This window comes from Pyxicephalus adspersus, chromosome 6 (assembly GCF_032062135.1).
Source record: "Pyxicephalus adspersus chromosome 6, UCB_Pads_2.0, whole genome shotgun sequence".
In the NCBI taxonomy this organism is placed as follows: Eukaryota; Metazoa; Chordata; class Amphibia; order Anura; family Pyxicephalidae; genus Pyxicephalus; species Pyxicephalus adspersus.
In genome coordinates, this window is record NC_092863.1 from 107432011 (window position 1) to 107455433 (window position 23423).

The 23423-nt window shown below is 41.1% G+C and overlaps 2 protein-coding genes across 2 annotated transcripts in view; both read right to left on the bottom strand.

Moving 5' to 3' along the window:
• LOC140332806 (B-cell differentiation antigen CD72-like) overlaps positions 1–14631 on the bottom strand; it is a 16435-nt gene extending 1804 nt beyond the window's left edge. Inside the window, exons 1-5 of the mRNA XM_072413999.1 lie at positions 14562–14631; positions 10669–10791; positions 3064–3153; positions 2443–2733; positions 202–347 (exon numbers count right to left, since the gene is read on the bottom strand). Of these exons, the coding sequence (XP_072270100.1) occupies positions 202–347; positions 2443–2733; positions 3064–3153; positions 10669–10791; positions 14562–14631 (720 nt within the window). The remainder of the gene's footprint in view (positions 1–201; positions 348–2442; positions 2734–3063; positions 3154–10668; positions 10792–14561) is intronic.
• Positions 14632–16171: 1540 nt separating this feature from the next.
• Positions 16172–21458, bottom strand: LOC140332355 (C-type lectin domain family 12 member B-like). Its single transcript, XM_072413626.1, has 7 exons — positions 21275–21458; positions 20501–20638; positions 19794–19883; positions 19173–19337; positions 17353–17498; positions 16585–16685; positions 16172–16372 (listed from the first exon to the last, which is right to left on the bottom strand). The coding sequence occupies exons 1-7, from the start codon at positions 21342–21344 to the stop codon at positions 16174–16176; spliced, it is 909 nt and encodes a 302-aa protein (XP_072269727.1). The 5' UTR covers positions 21345–21458; the 3' UTR covers positions 16172–16173.
• Between the last annotated feature and the right edge of the window lie 1965 nt (positions 21459–23423).

A 23423-nucleotide genomic window follows, 5' to 3' on the forward strand; every position in this document is an offset into this window, starting at 1 on the left:
CCTAGGGGGTGGGATACAGGTGAGATGTCAATGTGTGCCTAGGGGGTGAGGATACAGGTGAGATATCAATGTGTACCTAGGGGGTGGGATACAGGTGAGATGTCAATGTGTGCCTAGGGGGTGAGGATATTCTCATATACTCTATATTAATAAAAATAATATACATGATATATTGATTGTATGTACAAATCATTATCTAACCTTCATTGCCGTGTCATCCTGCTGTACAACAACCAGTTTGGAATCTTTGCTTTCACAATCTTTTTCACTGTTCTGCCAGGTATTTCCATAATCTGACATCCAGAGACATTTCATTCCAAGGAGGACCCATCCGTCAGGACAAGCGTCTGAAACAGAAACACACGAGGACACAGAGTTAGTGAATCTCTTATTTATTCAGAATTATGGAATATTTCTATGTTTGAGTTTAAACAAATTGTTGTTAAATTGCTTGGTTATTAATACACAGAGATAAAAGTAATATAAAGTCATCTATAAGTAAAAAAAAATCCTTAATAAATTAAGATGTTGGGGGTAGTGGAGTCTGTCAGAATCCAGTGCTCTGTGTAATAAGAACACCCATAGAATGATTTATTATCTTGCTTCAATTTTTAGAAGTGGGAAAAACATGAAATGTTTTTTTCAGTAATATTTATAAATTCTTCATCTCCTCCTCGTTATTCAGGCAGTAAGTACACAATTCCACCATCACAATCAGTACAAGCTGATATCATGCTTCCCATTGGTTGGAGGCTTTTTCTTTTCCTTTCCCTACCTCACTGTAACTTTCTCTCTGGAATGGTCTCCTCGTCCTATTCGGCTTGCTCCTACTTTCTGCTCATTTAAAGAACTCAAAACCCATTTATTCAAACTTGCCTACCCGTCTTCTTCTGCCTTTTGAAACCCTCACTACTTCCCAACACTACATATCTCACATCCTATTGTGTGATACTTCCCCCACCTACAAGATTGAAGAAGAAGAAGACTCCTTGGCGACTACCTTTATACAGTTTACCTATTATTGATGTATAATATAGGTATGAGCGAGTGAGTTTTTAAAACTCAATCTCGTGGCTGTTCTCGTGGCTGTTCTCGCTTACCGAAATTTTAAGGTCATTTTTTTTTAATAAAAAATCTCTCTGATTTTTAGAACAGTGTGTGATCTGCGGCACTAATAATAATTAACCTCTAGTGCCGGGGATCGCAAACAGGAGGATGAACTCATCTAAGTTCAGTTCCCACGGTCACCTGTGACTGTGGGAACTTTGCGGTCACAGCTGATTGGCTGTGACTGTCAGATAAACTCTCAACGGAGATTCTCCATTGGGAGTTCATCTGCAGTTCCACTGCTATCCCCGGGGTACTAGAGGTTAATAAACCTCAAGTGCCCCGGGGATCGTGAACAGGAGGATTCCCAGGGCTGCCTGAATGAATACAGCCCTGTGAATCCTCCTATTATAATTTCCTGTATCTTCTGATGGTTTTGTGAAATCGGGTCGCCGACATTTAGCGGAACCATTGGAAGTTCGAGGAAATTTTCGCAAGAATGGCAGAGGCATTCTCCCTCATCCCTAGTATAATATTAAAGCAGAACTCATGAAATAATAATAACACTTATCTTTACTTTCAAAGTGCCTTGATCCCTTCCTCATGGGATTCCGGTTGGTCCCACGCTGTCCTGGATTTTTTCCACCATCTTCTTCTATGTCACCTGATCTCACACTATGCAGGCTAGTGATTGGGTGACCTTTCTAAAAATGAGAAAAAAGAAGTGCCAATTTCAGTGAGATTGGCACTTTTATTTTACATTCCTGGAAAAGCCCCTTCTGCATATGAAAAGGCCTCCATGACTGGGAAGGGGTAGGGAGCAGGCTGTGCTAGAGTTAACTAGTTTGCAGCATGGTTAGGAGGGGAAGTTAGAGCGAGGGAGGGAGGGGGTGACGTAGTTGAGGGAAGGGAAAGAGGGGTGAAAAGTGGGGGGGAAACGGAAGGGGAGGATCATTCTACGGCAGGACAGGGTGAGTGGAGAAAGTTTCCTGCCCACCCTCCCTAGTATTTGGTTGATGGTGGGGATTTGGTTAGGTTGGGGAAAGCACTGTATGTGGGGTCTCTGCCTTGTCACAGTCATGTCAGGGATATTCATGGGGTGTACTTACCTTTTCACATGACTGAACCTCAGAGCTATAAGACTACTCAATGCCGGTGCAGTAGATCCTCCAGGACTTCTATTGGATGATCTCTTCCAAGGAGTCCAGAGAGAGATCACATAGAAGTCTTTGTGGATATATTGCTCAGGTAGGTCAGCATGGGGAGGATATTAGGTTAAGGATATAAATGAGGGAAGGGATGTGCAGGGGGCCATAGCAATGGGGCCTTGGTGGAGTCATAGCAATGGGGTTCTAGGAGGGGAACAATGAAAAAATAATGGAATTTGATGAATACCTCTTTCATACTTCTCAAGCTTTGACCTTGAGTCCTTTAGCGATCCCTCTGCCCCTTGTCTGTCAGCTGTAGACTTTTGTTCCTGCCACTGGCACTGCAGTAAGGAGCTGTTGAGATCCGCATTCCTCTTTACGGCCTCCTCCAGTTTCATACTAGTCTTCTCCAGCTTAGTCTGGGTGGCCATCAGTTCTCTCCTTACTGACCCCAGAAGGTCCCCTTCCATCTTGAGGCTCTGAGTCATTGTCTGGTGATTGGCCTCAGCCTCCTGGAGATCACTGGACATCTGAACATCTGTAACATATGACAGACGGACAATCATAATACAGCAGAGCCGATTGCCAGGAATTTGGGCCTGATTTATTAAAGCTCTGCAAGAATGCAGAGAACCTGGGTGATCCAGCATAGCTGGAATGGAACTGGCCAGGAATTCAAAATATGCTGCTAGATGACTCAAATACCACCAAGATGCATAGTAAAATGTGTAAAATGGTGTGCAGGATTCCTGTACCAGTCCTCTGGATTGTGGAGAATGGTTCTCCATCTTCAGCTCTGTGATCCTCTGATTGGACTGTACTATAAAGAATCCCCTCTCTCTACATACAAATCAGAAGCATTACTTACATTTCATGGTCAAGCCGATGACAGCCGCAGATAGAAGCAGACAGAGCAGCAGGAGGACCAGAGAAAGGTGCAGGGACCACTTCTGGAGACCTAAGAGACAGGGACAGCATCAATATTTTATAGACATTAGATGACCCCCACCAGAAATAAGATATTTATAGGGTATAAATATACATTTCACTCTGTGTTTCCTTGTTCTTCTAAAATTTCCATTTCTGAGTGCATTTACTAAATTAATGGAACCACCTACCCCTAGGCAGGCATGTCTCTGACTTGTTCTTCAGATATATTGTTCACTCAAGCACCAGCTGTATTGGTGGCAAACACACTGATATCAGGTCAGATCACTGCATATACAGGTGGTTGGATAGTTGGGGGACTTCACTGCATGTTTTGTTGTCACCGAAGAAAAACATTAAATCAGATGAATTATTTTGTCCACCAAATGGTCACCAATGGAGCCCAGAACCATGAACACATGTCTGCACTGTGACTCAAAATGTCAAGTGGTACCAATTCATATTCACTCAATCATACATAAGCTTTACTGAATAGATACCTGATCCAAACAATGAATAGAGTACTTGTATCATTAAAATACTGGAAACCTCTATTGGATTAGATCCGGTGACCCATTTATGAACTTTCTAAACCGAGGAAGGTTGACGCATATTCCCACGGTGGCCAGATGCCTCATCTCGGTACATTGGAAATCACCAACTCTGCCCTCAGTTACGGAATTGAAGACACCTGTAGAGGATATTCGGCTGATGGAACATCTATCTGCTAGGCTCAATAACAAAATTTGAGGAAACTTGGGTCCCATGGGATCAAGCAACTGCTACTGGTATTGTATAGTTGCTTATCTGAACCTTAAATATGGTTGGCTGCACTAGTTGTTTCCTTAGTGAGATCTTGGACTTCTTCCTGTTCTCATCTTTTCTTTATTTTCCTTTCTTTCTTTCTCCTTTTTTTGATTTTGCAGAGGTGTTTATATAAGCCGCATATACACGTACATCGTGAAGTGATCTTGAGAGATCCTTTCCAAAACTATCACTGCACGATCCATGAATGAGTGCTGTACATACAGCACCGTTCTGCTCTATGCAGAGGGGAGGGGGAGAGCAACGGGGCGGCACCCTGCTGTGCGCTCATTAGGATCGTTAGTCGTCCATCATCCGTGGATGACGAGCGCTGTACACACGCCAGATTCTCCTCTGATATCGGTCCTGAGCCGATTATAGGGCGAGAACCGTTGGACGTGTGTACTTAGCTTTAGGAATGTTCATTTGTTTTACTTCATGCTGATCGTGTATTGATATAATCAATATGAAAGGTTAGAAAAACACAGGTGTATTTGTAGTCTTGTTTTTGTTCCTGTGGTTTTGTATGTACTTTGTGATGTTTGTTTTCATGTTCTGACATCATTCTGTATTTTGCACCTAGCTAGCCTCTCTTATTGTTTATTATGTTTTACTTTTTATTTTGTGATCCTGCTTTGTCCTATATTTGTATATGTTAAAAACTTAAAAAAAAAATTGTACATTTGAAAAAAAACAAAGGTAGCTGTCCATAGTGTGGCTCCTAGAAAAGGTAATTATATAGTAGTATGTGGTGGTATTGGCCAGGAAACAGTGGGAGAAGGACTTACAACACCAGCACTGGTAGGTGTGGGACTGAACATAGACACAGATAATGGCAGGCAAACCCAGGTGAGGGGAAGGAGATTTATTAAAGTCAGCCACAAGTTAATATGTGATTGGAAAGACCAAGATCACAGGTTAGCAGAACATCAAACCTGGACCTAATGCTATAGCATCAATTCTAGCTAAAGCCCAAGTTAGAAACAAACTTTAAAAAAAAATGGTTGGGTTCAACCACAACCACCCTTTCACGTGGCATATGTACCTTTATATGGCATCATTTTAGAGTTCCATCTCACCTGTGAGGTCAATGATCTTTCCATCCCTCAGAATTTGTGAGGAAACATTCTGGCTCACCCCAATCTCATCACAACAAATACTAAATTGTCCTTCAGCTTAACTGTCACAATGAAACCAATCAGAAAAAAGTAACTGTGTCTGTCCCACCCCTGAAGAGCACCACAGTTTTGTTCCGTATGACTGGCCGGTTACTTTTAGATAGAGATTGGCTGTGGGGAGGTTTCTCTCCAGGAGAAAAAAATGACTAGGAAAATTCCATCTATATCACAGACCAGTCATGGACCAATAAAAGTACCAAAGTAAAAAATGTTCATCCTTTTGGATGCTCAATTTACAGCATAGGAACCCAAAAATACTTCAGGCACAGCCATGCACGTAGCATTCTTCCCTCCTGAAGGTCAGCAATGGCACTCCCATAATGTCTTGTGATTCAATAGCCCATACCTAGAGCGCTAACCACAGACAGGGCAGGGTATAGCTGTGCCCTCACACGTGTTCCCTGGCTATGGTCCAACAAAGCCTACTAGATAACCTCCCTAATATTTATTTATATTCTGACAACAGAGGACCTGTAGAATAAAAACATGGTAGTTGTCATACACACATCCTATAGTTTACCAAACGTTTTACCTATTTCCATACTTACCTCTCCATTACAATATTCAGGTTACAAATATTGAGCAAAACGCATGGAAACCTATATCACAAAAGTTTTCTTAGCCCACTTACATACCAAATATGTAAATATGTTTTAGACCTGTTTAGAAGAGAAGAAAGCAGGACTACCTATATTGTACAGAGGGATTGTCAAGGTACCAGACTCTTAATAAAAAAGCACATTTTTCTGTTACAAAATATTAAAACATCTTATTGAACATATACCTTTTGTACATAGACCATGGTAATATCATAAAATCAATCATATAGATAAATAGCTTTGTTCAATGTCTTCTGATGCTTTTAACAAGGATGAGTGATCAAACGGCGTGCATAATATTTATGGTTGTTACCATCACTGAAAAGGACAGGAACTATCCTATAAAAGAGCAATATATCGGTATTCCGACTGAAACAAACACTGCAGAGACTCTTCATGGACATAAATATATATTTTTGAAACCAGTAAGTTGTATCTACTGTGAATATCAAAATTCCCCAATGGGTGTACAATAACAATAGTAAATTTGTCACTAAAGTAAATGGTCCAATACAACATTCATAAAACTAAATGTAATATCATAAATGGCAGCTCACATTGACCCTGGGGTGGTGGACTAGTGATCCTAAGCAGGGATTTCAGATGATTTCCACACTACAATAATAATACAGATAAATTATTAAAGAAGATTTTTTCAAAGTAATTATTCTACATAATAATAAATGAGACTAAACAGTTTTGCTGGTTGATATAAATCCTCATAAAGGTTCCAAAGTTTAGATGATATGTATGGTTGTTATAAATATTTAGGGCAAAGTTCCAGGTAGTTAGGACAAATGGTCCTGAATATAATTAAATAAACATTTAAACCCAAAGTAATGACCCTAATATATCACAACCCACCTTTATAAAGTACACATACCTGACTTTTAATATGCCCAAGTTCAACAAGCAAGAACATTGTTAAAGAGCGTAGAAAAGCAAGTGCAAACAATAGGCAAGAGTTAATTTTTCCCCAACCCCAATTGGAACAAAAACAAAATCCAATGAGATTTATTACAGAATTTAATGCTAATCACATTGATATTCACAGAATTATACAAAAACATTGGCCGCTTCTAACTGGTGATCCTACTTTATATAAAATAGTTTCAGATAGATCTCAGATGGTTTTTAGAAAAGCTCCTTCTTTGGGAACTAAGATTGGAAGAAGCCATTTCGCACCACGTACATGTGAATCTACTTCTAAAGTAATAACTTCACCTTGCCAAGCTTGCTCACATTCTACCCTCCAATTACGTTACAATAAACTCACGTTTTCAATTTTTGAAACGATTTATACATTTCATAGGACTGTAATTCTGTTGGAATCATATATATAGCAATTTGCCAATGCAGAAGCTATTACAATGGAAAAACAAAACACCAGTTTAAACGTAGAATCTATAAACACAATTACTTAATACAAAATGGAAAGATTACAACTCCCTTAAGTAGACATGTAGACTTACAACATAATGGTAATGCTGATATGATTCAGTTTGTTCAGAAATGGAACAGTGTGACTTAGTGTCACTAAGAACGTCAGGGAAAGTGTTAAAAAGGCTCCAGGGAATAGAGAGGAGGTCTGTGTACGTTTCTAGGAAGAAACCAGGGGCTTTAGGGCCCTGGAGCCAGCCAAGGGACTGAAAGGGTGGGTTCCTTGTCCCAACCCAATCCTGACTGCGTTAATATGCACCTGTATTCAGGTGTGAGGTGAGGAGGAAGTAATCAACCAGATGGATTGAGGCTGAGGGAGAGCCAGAGAGGATTCCAGGTTGAGAGAGAGCCAGAGAGGATTTCACTCTGGCTCTGCTCAGCCTCTGACTAGTCCCTCTCAGCTTGGATCCCTCTGGTTGATTACTTCCTCCTCACCTTGCACCTGAGTACAGGTGCATATTAACACAGTTGCTTTTCTTCTAAACAGGAGTAGTAAATATTTACTCCTAATTCCTGAAAACCTATAACATTATGACCTAGACACCCAACTGACACCCAAGGAGACCATATCTGGGCTATCTTTGAATGGAATATCTATCTTATGGTTACTGACATTACGGCATTCTCCTCTCATTTGGATTCATTTATTTGAGCCTTGCTAGTTTTCTATGACAAGATAAATATAAGCCCTTCTGTATTTACAGCGTATTACGATTCACACACATTCCATTGTATGTTATTGGTTTGTCCTTCTATTTATTATATATCATTTTTGTATCATAGTCTTCCCCACTCCCGAGGAAGCATTTCTGTTATGAAACACTACAGTTTAATTGGATCTTTTGGATTCTCTGTATTCTTGTTTGAGCAGTATTTGTCACACTTACCTCCTCATTTCTGACCGAGCGTGTGCCTACCATTCCAAGTTTAATCGGTACCCCCGCCAGCCAATCAGGGTATAAATAGTCTATTCATCGCCACTGGCTATTTAGCTGACACAGCAATCATTTTTGTGCAATGTGTCTCCACTAGTACCAAGCCCCTAGCTCTGCTGAGCATTTCCTCTATGCCGGTCTGTTAATCATGTGCTTCCCAAATCCAGCTCCCTTGTTGCCCAGTCTGTTGTTTCCTTGCATGTTCACTTGTGCTGTTCCTCTTTGTCTGCGGTGAACCGCATGTCTCCGGTGTCCCCTAGTGTTTGCAGTGGCCCCGTGTCACCAGTGACACTTTTCTAGATTTCTGTTTTTTTACCCCTGGCTTTGTTTCTCACCTCTTTTGCTTTATGTCTGCCTCCAACCCCGTCTTCCTTCTCTCTTAGTTTGTAATTTGGTACTATGCATCATCCTGTCCACCCTGGTGTGCCCAGGGACCGCAACCTGGCAGCAGCTAGCAGCTTTGATTCTGCACCTTGCTCCTTCTCGGGGCTTACACCACTATTGTGCAAGCTGTGGCTCTGTCTCCCCAAGCTTGGCAGTATTTTATAAAAATGGATATTTACCAGATTTTTGTTTACAGCAACGGTCGCCAACCAGTGGTGAGTGAGAAACCAGAGCCGCGGACCACACCCTCATAAAAATCTCAGGCTCAAGAATGTGGGCAGACTGTGTCCCTAGACACATCCCGCCAACTCCCCCTTCACAGGCTCAGATCTGCAATGGGAAATGACGGGGTTATGTCACCATGATGTTACCATGGGGGAGTGACTTTGAGTGACACCAGGCTCACCCCACAGTCAGGAGCCGATAATTTTGGTCCAAAAAGTTTGGTGACCACTGGTGTAAACTCTCTGTGACTTGGACTGGTAGACAATATTGTTCTCAAAGAACACGGAACAGAAATGGGAATGTTTCAAGTCTGTTCTACAAAAGCAAACTGAAAAATATATTCCAATGGGTAATACATTTAAGAGGATTAAATTAATGTGGTTTACAGCTGATGTTAAAAAAGCCATAAGGAACAAGAAAAGGGCATGCCCAAAATATAAAAATGAAGAATCACCTTCATCATTTCAATTCTATAAAGAATATTACAAAAAATGTAAAAAGGAGATAAAATCTGCAAAACTTCAAAATGAAAGACAGATTGGAAAGGATAGTAAGGCAAACCCCAAAAAAGTTTTTAGATATATTAATAGCAAAAAGATCAGATCTGAGCATGTAGGTCCCTTAAAGGATGTCGCTGGGTTGGTAACTGTGGACAAAGACAAGGTAGATTTACTAAACACTTTTATTTAGCTCTGTGTACACAAAGGAAAATGGCAGAGCTCAAGTCCAAATTCATAATGGCAAAGTCACTGCCTTAAATCACAATGGCTCAGAATTGATATGACTGAGAAACAGCTGGGAAAAAATAAGGTTGACAAAGCACCAGAATCTGATGGATTACATCCACGTGTCCTCAAAGAGCTGAGCTCAGTTATTTCAGAGCCATTATTTCTAATTTTTAGAGACTCTTTAGTCATTGGCAAGGTATCGATGGATTGGCGTAAGGCCAATGTGGTCCTATCTTCAAAAAGGGAGCGAAGTCATTACCAGGTAGGTACAGACCCGTTAGTTTAACGTCCATAGTTGGAAAGGTCTTAGAGGGTTTGATAAAGAACCACATAGAGGAGTTTCTGCTAGAAAATAATATTATAAGTGATAGTCAGCATGGCTTCAAAAAAGACAGAAGCATAATCCTGTACAAAGCATTGGTCACACCACATCTGGAATATGCAGTCCAGGTTTGGGCCCCAGTTCACAAAAAGGACATTGTGGGATTGGGGATAGTGCAGAGAAGGACAACTAAACTAATAAAAGGAATGGAGGAGCTCAGTTATGAGGAGAGATTAGCTGAACTGAATGTATTCTCCCTTAAGAAGAGACGTATAAGGGGGGATATGATCACCCTGTATAAATATATAAATGGTCCATATAGGGAACTCTCTTCCCCATTATTCACTGTAAGATCATTACAAAGCGCAAGGGGGCGCTCTTTGCGTGTGGAGGAAAAGAAGTTGCAGCTCTGGATAAGGAAGGGATTCTTCACTGTAAGGGCTTTGAAAATATGAAATCGGCTCCCTCAGGAAGTTTCAGCAACTACTATAGATTGCTTTAAGAAAAAGCTGGATGATTTCTAGAAGCACAGAATATAACTGGGGATTAAGGATTAAAAGTAAAAATAACAGTGACTGCTGATCCAGGGAACATCCGATTGTCTCATGGAATCGGGAAGGAAATTTTTCCCCTGTTGAAGCAAATTGTACCCGGGGTTTTTTTTTGCCTTCCTCTGGACTATGTTTTATAGGGTTTTATATCTGGGATATGTTTATTTCCTTAGTGGTTGAACTTGATGGACCTATGTCTTTTTTCAACCTAACCTACTATGTAACTATGTAAGTATAAAGGCTGTAGACATTATTGTTTGTTTGCTTGGGACTTATTAAAAAATACTTTGTTATAAATGTTTACATATTATCCACTTTTATCTGAATTTGTTATGTGGGTTTGATAGAAGATACATGCACAGTACAATGGTTCATCTCACCTGCCTTTAGCTGATGGACTCCACTCACAGGGGTATTGGACACTGGGGTTGGTCTCTTTTCTTGCTGTGCAGCGGTGACGTTCTCATACGTAACATCCTCAATGAATTCCTCCAGGGAGGAGCCTGAAATGAAACAAAGGATACAGAAAATAAAGGTTGGTGATTGGATGCCACACATGTAGATAATCCCATGAGGTCACTGAAAAATATTTATACCCCAAAAAGCGAAATTTAGAGGGACATGTTCAATCATTTAAAGTAATCACACATGTATTAAAAAAATCTTCTGATGAAAAAAACATAATTATATAAAGGTTAAAATATTATTCTTACATTATAAATACATGATATCTGGGCATAGGAAGGAAACCTCACTTCTTCATGGTTTTCACTATCTTATATCTCTTTTATATATGAGAAGGCTTCCAGAAATGCCCCATGAGGCATTTCATTTTTCACTCCCTCCTATTAGCAGTCTGCATATTGCTGTGAGATGTGACACATTTTTGCTGGCAGTGGGAGGTCTTTTATTATAAAGCCATAGCGGGGTCCTTATCATGTGATCACTGTGGCAGCCAATCAGGGTGGTCACCAGATATCACATCTATGTTCCCCTCCCTTCTGCTGTGTACACAGAAATATTAACAGTGATACAAAGTAATACAATGTATTAAAATACTAAATAAATATGAATCAAAGGGGAACCCTTTCCCTGCACCCCCACTGATAGTCATTCTAGGATTCGGGTGTTAGGGAGCTGCATGGTGCAATTTGGAGTTCTTATATTTGATATTACTACAAAATAAAGAAATAATTGTTTTCCTGTTTTTGGTATTTTTTGTTTTTTATAAACAGATGAGCATAGGTTATTTATGGGATTTTCCCAAATGTGATTCCAGATTTGTTAATTACTAAATGAGTTACTTGGGTATGAAAATTAGAGAAAAATTAGAGCAGTCCAGGTAACCAATCGCTGCAGCGTTTAGTCTGTTCATCTAGGGTTCAGTGATCTCCGGTGGTAAGGAGGAGTACTGCATACTTGTTTTTTTTCTAACTACCCAAATTTTAGCTTAGCTAAAGTCAATTGTATTAGTCCAAATAATTAAAGCTTTCCAATGCTGCAAAATATACTCTTTCATCAGTGAACCTTGGTGATCCAGAAACCAGATTTCTTGAAATAATATATATATTTGAAATAATTTGATATTTGTTAGCAAATGTTTTCAATCCTGAACCAGGTTCATTCTAGGTTTGCTGGATCACCCAGATTTACTAATGAAAGTGGATGTTCTTCTTTCTTGGAGAGCTTTAATCAATCAAGTCCATAATGCTATAGGTTGGAGCCACTTTTACATTTTACCCTTATGCTGCTACAATTGAGCGATCACCAGTTTGGGTGGGGTTTGCTTTGTTAAATTTCTAACTTTCATCTCTTAGTGATCGTTCAGCAGAGGCAGTTCTAACCTTTGTTCTATAAAGAGATCTCAGAACTTCCCCTTTTAATAAATTATTGTTCTGCAGATTAATATCTGGACTAATAAAACTAAGAAAATTTAAAAAAGGATAAACACCCTTTGGCCAAAAGGTTGTGGACCCCTGACTATCACAGGTGAGGTTGTTGGACATCCCAGTTCAAAATTCAAAGCAATTAGAGTTTATCCCTTTCTATATAGTCATTAATGGAACCCCCCCATTGCTATTAATATGGAGTTGTCCTCATAGACATTATTAGGGAGTTACTCATTTATGGTCATAGATGTGGATCCCCCTCCCTTACCCCAAAGCCTACAAAGCCAAAGCCCTCCACTCTTGTAGGACAGTTTTCTAAAAGATTTTGGGTTGTGTCTGTGGGAATTTGCACCTATTTGTGAGCTCAGGTACTGATTTTGCTGACAAGATCTTGCTCACCATTCATCCAAAGTTGTTCAGTAGGGTTGAGGTCAGAGCTCTGTTCAGAACAGTCAAGTTCCTCCACACCAAACTGGTGACCCCATGTCTTTATGGAGCTGGCTTTGCACACAGGGGCAGAAGGACATTTTAAAGATGGGTAAAGATTAGGAGAAATAAGTTCAGTTTAATTGAAGCTGAGTTTCAGGTACCTTTTAGCCAGGAAGGGCAACATAAGACCGGGCAGAGGAACTTAGGTCAATATCTGCATACAAATGCTGTTGGAGTTGAAAGGAGGATAAGAGTTTGCCAAGGCAGAAGGAATATAGAGAGAAAAGAACAGGTCCAATGACTCAGCCATAGGGAAACATTAACAGAGAGGGGAGTGGGGGGAAGAGGAGTCACCAAGGGCAGTGATTCGGAGCAAATAGTCCGATAATAAGCAGTAAGAGTTATAAGTGGATGGGGTTGTACAATGAGCTGGGATATCACATAGGATCATGGTAATTTCTTTCTTCGGTCTTTAGTCTTGCACTGGGTCGGTCATAGTAGGGGGAGGGGTGTAGGATTAGGGATGGAGTGAAATGTAGCAAAGAGGAAACGTGTGGTTGATGCTATAAAGATATGAGAGCAGAGAAATAATTTGAGAACAGTAAGCCCAGAGTTTTAAAGATGGAGTTCAGCCTCGTACTCGAGGAAGTTACTTTTGATGCCAGATTTCTTCCGCATATATCGGCTGCAGATTTTCTGTAGATGTCTTGTATGGTTGTTGTCAGTGGAGTGGGAAGTGTATAAGTTTAGCAGGGGTAACTTTATTGGGAGCTATATAGTTTAATGATAAAGGGAGGCCGCCCAGTCCGGGAGACATGAATGTACGATTACTGGAAAGGAATGAAACATGGAAATCTGAGAATATAGAGTAATTCAGGTTATGGATGTCTCTGCCATCAACCTGGCATAAAAGGGGAGGGAGGAGGGCAATAAGTAGGAAGTTTGACAGTAAAAAGATTGTGGTAAGAAATCGTAATAATGAGCTGATTCTGTGGGGGAGTTTACAAAGGTCGGAGGTATTATGAACAAGTGTGGTATGAATTAGTGGAAGAGCTGACAATAGGGAGGAATAGGCTGACAGAGGGTGGGTAGCATCATCCATTGCACTAATAAGTCACCAAGGATTAGGGTGGGTGTGTATAGGGGTCCAGAAAATGGGAGACTGGTAGGCAACAACAACTATGAAGGGAAGAGGGTGAAAAGATGGATAATATGTTTCTATAATGAAGAGGAGTACAAGAGGAGGAGAGCGGATTCAGTTGGCACTAATTAGGAAAGAAATGAGACCCACATTGCCACTTGCCCTCTTCCCGGGTCTCGGGGTACACGTAAAGTGTAAGCCTTCAAAGAAAAGTGCAGCTGCAGAAGACTAATCGTGAAAGTAATGGAGCCTAGAAGTTGAGAGACAGCAATATGTTATGGATAGAAAGTAGCAAAATCATGACAGATCTGAATTCCAAAGATCCCATGACCGAGATGTGAATGTTTATAGGTGGGGTGAATAGATATGAGGGTGAGTGCTGTGAGGTTTTTCTTGAAAGAATGAAGAGAGAGGAAGGTTGTAAAGAAGACCTGGGTGAAATGTTGAGGACATATTTGGGAGTGCTTGGGGCAGGCAGGGTGCAGAAGGTTCAGTTTAGGGCAGATGGGGGGCCCCAGGATTGCTCCCCATATATGCAGTCCTAATGAGGCATTTGAGGGGTAGAGGAGGTGATTGGAGGTAGAGAGAAGATGAGAATGTTGTCAGTATCAGAGGGTACAGATGGCAGCCACAGAGGAGGAACACAGAGTGCAACCTACTGAGATCAGAGACAGGTAAGTCCTAGATCCGTGAAAGGAGAAGATGGTAGGTTCAGGTGGGGGTAGAGAGGGACCACAGGGGTATCAGGGACCACTCTGCCCCTCAGGTTTGGATATGCCTGTGACAACACTGAATATAAGAGATTAAATATTACCGCCATATCCGGTCTCCTTCATAGAGATGTCATTAAATTGCAGGTCAGCATAAGTTACTCCATCAGTCATAGTTGTCCCGTTTATCAGAGCGATGGGGACCAATGATGATAATGAAATGTGTGAAAAGAGGAAGTAACTGACATCTGTTATCTGCTTACAGTGATCACCGCCCACTACTTATTAAAACAATGTGACACAGAGGGATCACCACAAACCACATGCAGAAACAAAGTCCCAGACAGTGATCACTGCTCACCACCCACCAGACACATTGCTCACCAGACACAATGCTCACCACCCACCAGACACAATGCTCACCAGACACAATGCTCACCAGACACAATGCTCACCAGAGACAATGCTCACCAGACACAATGCTCACCACCCACCAGACACAATACCCTCAATGTCACATTTCACCAATTTCTAGCCACAAGCGAGGTTCTTCCTGCATGTAACACAAAAGGAAAAACGAGGTCTATGGCAGTCTTGTCCTACAAGAAGTGGCTTGGATGACGCTGCCCACTATTTAAGCCCTGGATCGTGGAGTGAACTGTAGCAGCACAGGACATAAGGTGGATGTTATAGTAAAAACCTTTTTTAATAAAAAATATATATATATAACTGGAGTTCAACTTGTGTGATTTGGTGATTCAGTGAGGATTTGGTGGTCACATGTTGAGGGCTTAGCTCAGCATTAGGTTTGTTTTGAGGTTGTGTTCAGAGTTGGATGTCCAGTAATCAGCATAGTAATATTCATGATAGAGACAGGAGTTGGGGTGAAGTTCTGGGGGGATGAGGGCACACCAAAACAAAACCACCCCCAGCAGTGTTATGGTTTGCTCCAACCATGGTCACCATCTCTTCTGCTGGAAAGTTTGACATCCGTGTAAAACATGGAGATTAAATAAATACAGAAATGGACAGCACACATTCATATACGGAATTATATGTATTCTGTAATCTGTCCCTGACCAATGATACATTATTCCAATCTGAATACAGAACTTTGATCTTAGCACCAGATCCATGATCTCAAACCCAGAACCACGATTCCCAACCCAGAGCCATGATTCCCAATAACAGAACCACGATTCCTAAATCCAAAACCATGATTCCCAAACCCAAAACCATAATTTCCAATACCAGAACCATGATTCCCAAGACCAGAACTATTATCCCAAACCCAAACCCATGATCCCAGTTCCGAAACCATGATCCCAATCTCAGAATCATATTACCAAATCAAATACCAGAACCATTATTCCAACACCAATACAAGAACCATAATTATAAGCCCAATCACAGAACCACAATCCTTATCCCAGAATCATAACCCAAATCCCAATACTAGAACTAAAATCTGGGAATAAACAATTGCCATCAGATCTCAGTAAAGACATTTTATAACCTGAAATAATCTAAATGATGAATATCAGACATCTTTGGGAAGTGTTGGGAATTCGTTATATGGCAAGATATGGTATAAACAATGACAATAAAAGGGAATCCCTATGGTCACATGACACACAGGGAATGACATCATCGATCTTACAGGATTTCAGGGAGAACAAATTGTCACTTTTTTCTTGATTTTGATCTTCCATAACTTCATCTTGATTTTGATCTTCCATAACAATAAAACTCGGCATTTTCCACTGTAAAGCTCAGAGTCTCAGCAAGAGAACTGGAGGAATATTTCTTCAGTAAGGTTACTACGACATTCCTCTGGCAGATCCACCGATTGTGTTCTGTACAGGAAACGTTCTGCAGATTGCGGCCGATGGTTTTCCAGCATCGATTGTGTTGTCTATGAAATGACGAATGATAAACCAGAGAAGAAAAATGTCATGTAATGCAGATTACCTGGCCCTAGGTGTGCTGACTGCACTATCTGTATATAATCAATACATCTATTGATTTTCAATCAATCTATCTCCATCTATTCACCCATCTGAGTGAGTTCTTTATTTTTCTATACATATGGATGAATCATTAAAGCAGTTAAGATGTCACACTTACGTCACTTGTGGATAATTGGTGGGCCATCTCCTCTCTCCTGCATGATCGATCCATTTTATTTCCTTGCCAGCCCAGAATTCTCCTTGTTTTTCAAGAAAATCCTAGGAAAAATTTCATTATTGGGATTTACCAAAAAAAAAAAAAACACTATTTTATATTTGTAGTGTGGGGGTTGTTGGGGTCAGAAATATAAAAATGACAAAACAGTAAAGGGTGATGAGATTCCATGTGCACAGGTGAGACTGGTGACAGGTCCACATGATAACTATACAAAGCTTCTAGAGGGTTCCCAGGGATATACCTGGGCAATGGTATGCCACTGTGCCAGGAAAGCTTTGCATACTCATTGGTCCTTCTCACTTTCTATGGTGGGCTCCAGGTCCTCATTCCTACCCTATGCACAGAAATGTGGAAATAGTCCTGACCAGCAAGCCCTGCAGCTGAATCAACCAGTCATTAGGTGATTTGGGGGAAGTTATGGTTGGTTGCCTATTGCTGCATAGGTGGTATCTGTGCAGGTATAGGTGAAGGACAACGACTGATGCAACATTTTGTGAGTCCGGGAGTTTCTTTAGGCACCCCAGGTACAACTTAGAACCCCCTAAGGAAGTAAGCGGTACATCTAAATCACAGCACTTGCTCCACCACCAACCAGGGATAAGGAGGGGACCTCGGTGGCATCAGACATTAATAAATGGAAGTTTTACTAAATAGGTGTGGGGGTGAAACCTCTATTAAAACAGAAATACTTTATTAAGAAAACCTTACCTGCAGCTCTGTGTCATTTCTCTGCAGAATAATCAGATTGGAGTCTTTCAATCCACAATTTCTACTACTATTATCCCAGGAATCTGTGTTGTCAGAAAACCAGAGACACTTCTGCTTGAAGAGGACCCAACCCTCGGGGCAGAACCCTGGAACAGAAGAATAGGAGGCTGCAGTAGGAAGTGTAATGGCTTTTTGGGAGTCCAAGCAGGTGTCAGGTGTAGTGTCAGGTTGAAAGAAGACCATCAAGGTCCATCAAGTACAACCCCTAGGGAAATAAAAAAATCCCAGATATAAATCCCTATGGACATAGTTGGTCCAGAGAAAGGCAAAATAAAAACCCCGGTGCAATTTGCTTTAAAGGAAAAAAAAATTCCTTCCTGATTCGATGAGGCAATCGGATGTTCCCTGGATCAGCAGTCTCTGTTATCTTTAATAAAAAAGGTTGTGACTGGCTGATCTATGTATTTGGTGCTATATAAAATCGAAGCACAATGGTAAACGTGCCACGTCCCCTCACAACTAAATAGTTTGTTACTCCAAATTAAGAGATGTTTACAAGACTTTAAAGGCAACACAATTTAACATCCATTTCATAAAAACATAATTCATTTGATGAAATGCAAGTACTATTTCTATATTGTGATATAAATGTATTGGTCAATAGCCGTCTATTATTCTTGAAGCATTTCACAGTTTCTTCCTCGGAAAGACTCATGATGAAAAAATTATTACAACTACAATCACAATACCTGGTTAATCACATCCCATCATCTATAATACATTAAAAAAGTACACAATTTCAAATGCACTTCGATAATACTTACTTTACAAAGGTTTATACTATACTTATACTATTTTACCATATTAGTTTATTACTATACAAAGTTTTATTTTATAAAGTTTGTATTTGAAATCCACCACTGCGAAACGCGTCAAGAACAATAGATGAGAAATGACTATATCACAATATGGAGATGTTATGTGTATTTTAGTAAATAAATAATATTTTGATAATATTTAATGTTTAATAAGTTACAAAGTCTTGTAAAAATCTCTCAATTTGGAGTAATTGACTTAAAGTAAAATTATCCTTTTGGGAAAATTAAGTCCAGAGAAAATATAAAATGACTCAGATATCAGGGACTGGTTTCTTATAGCTATCAGCTGTTAGGAGATGCTTATCGGTCTGGCGACTCCGTGCTTTGCGCCATCGCAGTATAAAACATGGTTTATTCTGTCCAGCGAGGACATTTGCAGCAGCCTGGGGAACTATAATAGCAGCAGCCCCTGCTTCCCTTTAGTCGTGCAGCCTGATGGATCTATGGCATCCCCGGCATCCATTGTTAGGCTGTGCACAGCTAAAGGAGATTCTAGAGGCCGATCAGCTCCTGACTCAGCCCTGCGCTGGTATTGGCTGCTGGGATAATATAGCCTTGGACTCTGCTTGTGTCTTGCCCTTTTGTACTTTGTTTGCTGGACGAATATTCTGTGTATGACCTCTGCTCTGTATTCTGCACTTGGCTTTATTGAAATCTTGGTACTGTGTTATCTGTGAGCTCCTGGCTTGCTGCCGGCCCATTTCCAGACACCATCCCCTGCGCAGCAAATCCTGGGGGCAACCGTGTGCTGGGAAAGGCAACCAGTCCCCCGAGGCTGAGCCGGGGCTGCTATAGGTGTAGACTGTGGTGTTAGATTGGGGGACTGGTGTCTGGTGAGCACTGGTGCTGCCCCGGGCCTTAAATCAGCAGCTTTGGATCTCAAACCCATGACTTCTCTCCCACTACCCCAGTTTGGATTTTTGTTCTTAGTTTCCTTCTCACCTCGCTGGAACTGTTGTAGGGAGCTGTTCAGTTGGACATTTCCCTGCACCGCACTCTCCAGCTCAGTCTTGATTGCTGCTAACTCTTTTCTCAGAGACCTCAGGATCTTCTCTCTGTTCATTAGACTGCTGTTCAATATTAGAAGTTCATTGGACACCTCCAGATCTATAAAGTATGACACAGACAGAATGACGTAATGCTGCAGATTTTCATATCATCCAATCAGAATTCAGTATGCTGTAGCCAGATGGTCAGAATGGTTAAAAGAAAAAATTGGGTCATTGGTAGAGCAACAAAGCTAAAAAAAAAGGATGATGCCAGGATATGGGTTGAAGGACCCTTTGCATCATTGAACCCACTTCCTGTGATCCCAGGGCATTATGGACACACCCCCTGGGTTCATTAAACAATGAATCATGTAAAGGCATGGGCCCTGAGATGTCATGTGATCTAAGAGAAGACACGTGGTAAAGGTTATGTACTAAGATGGGACAGGAGGGATTTTGGTGCCCAACCATCACCTTCACAATCTTTCTTCCCTTACATCTCTTATATACAACATAGGAACCCCCAGCTTCTTCTCATTCCATGAACTAGAAGGATTTTCCTGAAATCACTCACATTTCACAGCCAGGCCAATCACCACAATGGACAGGGCCAGACACAGGAACAGAGCGACCAGAGAAAGGTGCGGCGAATTCTTCCAGATCCCTAAGACATAGAAATGAGAGATTATTCCACAGACTGTGAGGAGCAGAATACAGATTTATACAAAGATGTCTGATATCTTCCCAGATATCCCATCCATTTACCCCCTAGGAAAAATGCACACTGGACACCCGTGGATCCCTGATAACTTCCCATTACATGACGTTGTGTGGTTTACCAGCAGCGGGTGAGCTTTGCTCTCATGGCATATACACTAAAATGTTGTGATGTGTTGTATTAATGAGTTATCCTTCTCAGTCAACAAAAGGACAGTCATTGCACCAGGATAGACAAATAAATCTATTTTGCAGCATTTCGTCCTGATGGAGCCCACCATTAGGCTTGGTAGTGTGTTATTGTGTTATATAGTGCACATGCATTGGGAGCAGTCATGTACACACAGTATGCTCACATGGTGAATCTCTGAGCTGTGCACTATAAGGTGCGTTACCACAATACACTACAATAGTAAGTGTATGGCTATTCATTGTAAATGCCTACACAATATTGTGTGAATATTCCATTACCCTGGATTCACTATCTTGGTTGATTGTGTTGTCAGCCCATTCATTAATAGTGAATGTTTTGACCTGTATTCTGCCCTCAATTATAAAAGTCACCTGTTATTGGCTGACAGCACCTCCCAATAGAGGGTGCAGGAGGTGCTAGAGGAGGTCTTTTCTCTCTTTTTTCATGTAGATCAGCAATATTCTCATACTTAACATCATCATGCTCAGTGTGATCCTCAGGGGTGGAGCCTGAAATGAAGCACAGCCATTGGATGAAGGATATGACAAGACAATTGGATGTAGATGACCCCCACAATGAGACTTCCACAACAGATCCAGCATATAAAATATAATAGAGAAACTATGGGCCTGGGTGATCCAGTTTTCAGTCGTTGACCAGATATGCCCAGGTTCTCCCATGATCTTTTTTAGTTTTGGAGAGTTTTAATAAAGCAGGCTCTATATATGCTTTATGAGGTCTTCCCTATACAATATTCTCTTTCCATTTCAGGATTAGGTAATCCCATACAGAGCAACCAATCATATTACACCTTTCAAAGGTGTAGAATTATCAGAAAAATAAAACATGACTTCTGATTGGTGGCTCTGGATTATCACACTCTATATATTGTAACCCTATTATTAAAAGCATTCCTGTATAATTCCTAATGAACAAGGCAGAAATATAAATGGCAAACATATCAAGGGGTCCTAAACCAAGGAAACATCAGTTCACAAATGTATTACCCAGCCGGAAATACCCCTGACCTGACCAATGGATTGTCCAATCCGCAGAAGAATGCACATATTGTACATGGGGTCATGTGTTCCCAGATCTGTAAATTGATCCCACCATAACTGATAGTGGGAAAAAATCATATTTACCATCAGATTTGGGTTTCTGCAGCACAATGCCAGCGAATGTCAGGTCAGCGTAGGTGACACCATCAGCCATGTCAATGAGATAGAGACGAGAAGTGAGGAGAATGACTTACTGTATCAGAAGAGGAAGGAAGCCAATATAATGACATTGAGAGTGGAGGGAGCACACACCTCTGATCACACAATATGTCATGTCGCCCACCCAATCATCTGACTGCACTTTCTATATTACTAAACATCTACTATAAAGTTTGTGCAGGAACTGCACATCCCACGCGTCTGATTCTAAAGAAACCAATCTTCTGTCCCCTGGGAGCTCTGTGTACAACCCTATGTATCATATAATCAAGTGACAGTGGAGGAAGGAGGGGGCGCTGGCCTGGTTATAATAGATTGGGGCACGGGGTGGTGTTAGGGGATGGGAGGAATTCTCAGAGATAATGGAAGATGGGGAAGCTGATGGGTGGTGGTGAGGTGATGGCAGTGAATGGTGGTGGAGATGATGCAGTGATAAAGGCTAATGTGGAAAAGGGATGCTGGAGTGATTATAACAGATCAGGGAGATTCTAAGATGGTAATAGTAAATTGGGGGATACTAAAGAGGTGAAAGTGCATGGGGGCATGAATACAGAGATTATAAAATATGATGGAGGGGATGCTGTGGTGGTGATAGTAAATTGTAGTGGTGGGGATGCAGAGGAGATGCTATGGTGATCATAATAGCTGGAGAGGATGCTGGGATAGAAATAGCAGATGGGGTGGGTGGGGAGTTAGAGCTGGCGTAGGTGGACTTAGGTATTCTAGGGTGGTGACAGTTGATAGAGTCGGGGGTTGTTGGGGTGGATTTAGAAATCGGAAAAAATGTTGGGGTGCTGATAGTGATTGGGTGGTGCTGACTGACACGTGATGGGGGTGATGGGGTGGGGATAACTGATGGAGAAGGACAGTACTGGGATGGTGATAAAGGAAGAGATAAGATGCTGAGGTAGTAAGAGGTGATGGTGTCAGGGATAGATGGATAATAGTTGGAGGGGGAGGGGCCATTAAAAAGGTGAAAATTTATAGGACACAGAAGTGGTAAATACAAATGAGGAAATGCTGGTGTCAGTACTAACTCCTATGTACAATGTCATGGTGGCATCCAGTAACTAACAAAGGCATTTGTTGGGTCTTCAGCATCTGCCATTCCCCGTGCTCTTGCCTCTTATTGTTGGCATTCATCTAGTAAGGCATGCGCAATGGTCTGCACTCTTCTGACTTTTGCGGCCTTGGTTATACATGTAGTACTCCAGCAAGTAGCTGTCTCTATCTTGTTTCTGTCTGCTGTGTTCCAGCACTTGGAGGTATAGACTAGTGTTGGTTGAATATCTCACTATTTGATTGGACGGCTATTCGATCGAATAGTGAGATATTGTTCGGGTGATCGAGTGCCAAATTCGAACACCATTGAAGTCAATACTGGGAGAATGCGGGTTATTTTTAGGGACTATTAAGGGTTGCAAGAGCAATTGCTCAGATTGCTCTTGCAGCCCTTTACTAGTTGTATGTGTTCTTGGATAGAGTTTCTCTATCCAAGTTGTCCCCATTCAACCTCTAGTGCTCGGGGATCGCCTGCAGTCACAGCTGTGACCGCAAAGATCCCACGATCATGTGACCGTGGGAACTGAACAGATAAACTCTGCAGTTCCACTACCATCCCCGGGGCACTACAGGTTAATTAGCCTGTAGTGCCCCGGGGATCGCACACTCTTCCCAATGATTGCAGACTCTGCTGCAATCATCGAGAAGATCCCAGCCGGCAAGTATCTCGTACTCTGTAAAACACACAGTAATACATTTTTCTCCCAGTGGATAAAAGAAAAATCTAACAAATGTATCATAATATTTCTGTGCTGGAAAGTGTGGTAAAGAGTAAGAGATATCATATCATTGTAGGATAACCTGTAAAACACTCAATAAATTAATTTAACATTATTTTTTTTTAACACATTTTATTTTATCCAAATTTTCACCGTTGAATCTCATTTTTTTGGGTTGGGTCTTGAAACGAATGGGCTCAGGAATTACTGTACCATTGACTACTGAAATAGGAATGGGCTTTTCCAGTGTTTTGAGAGAACAGTTATTTCTGTAATTTCCAATACCTCCACAG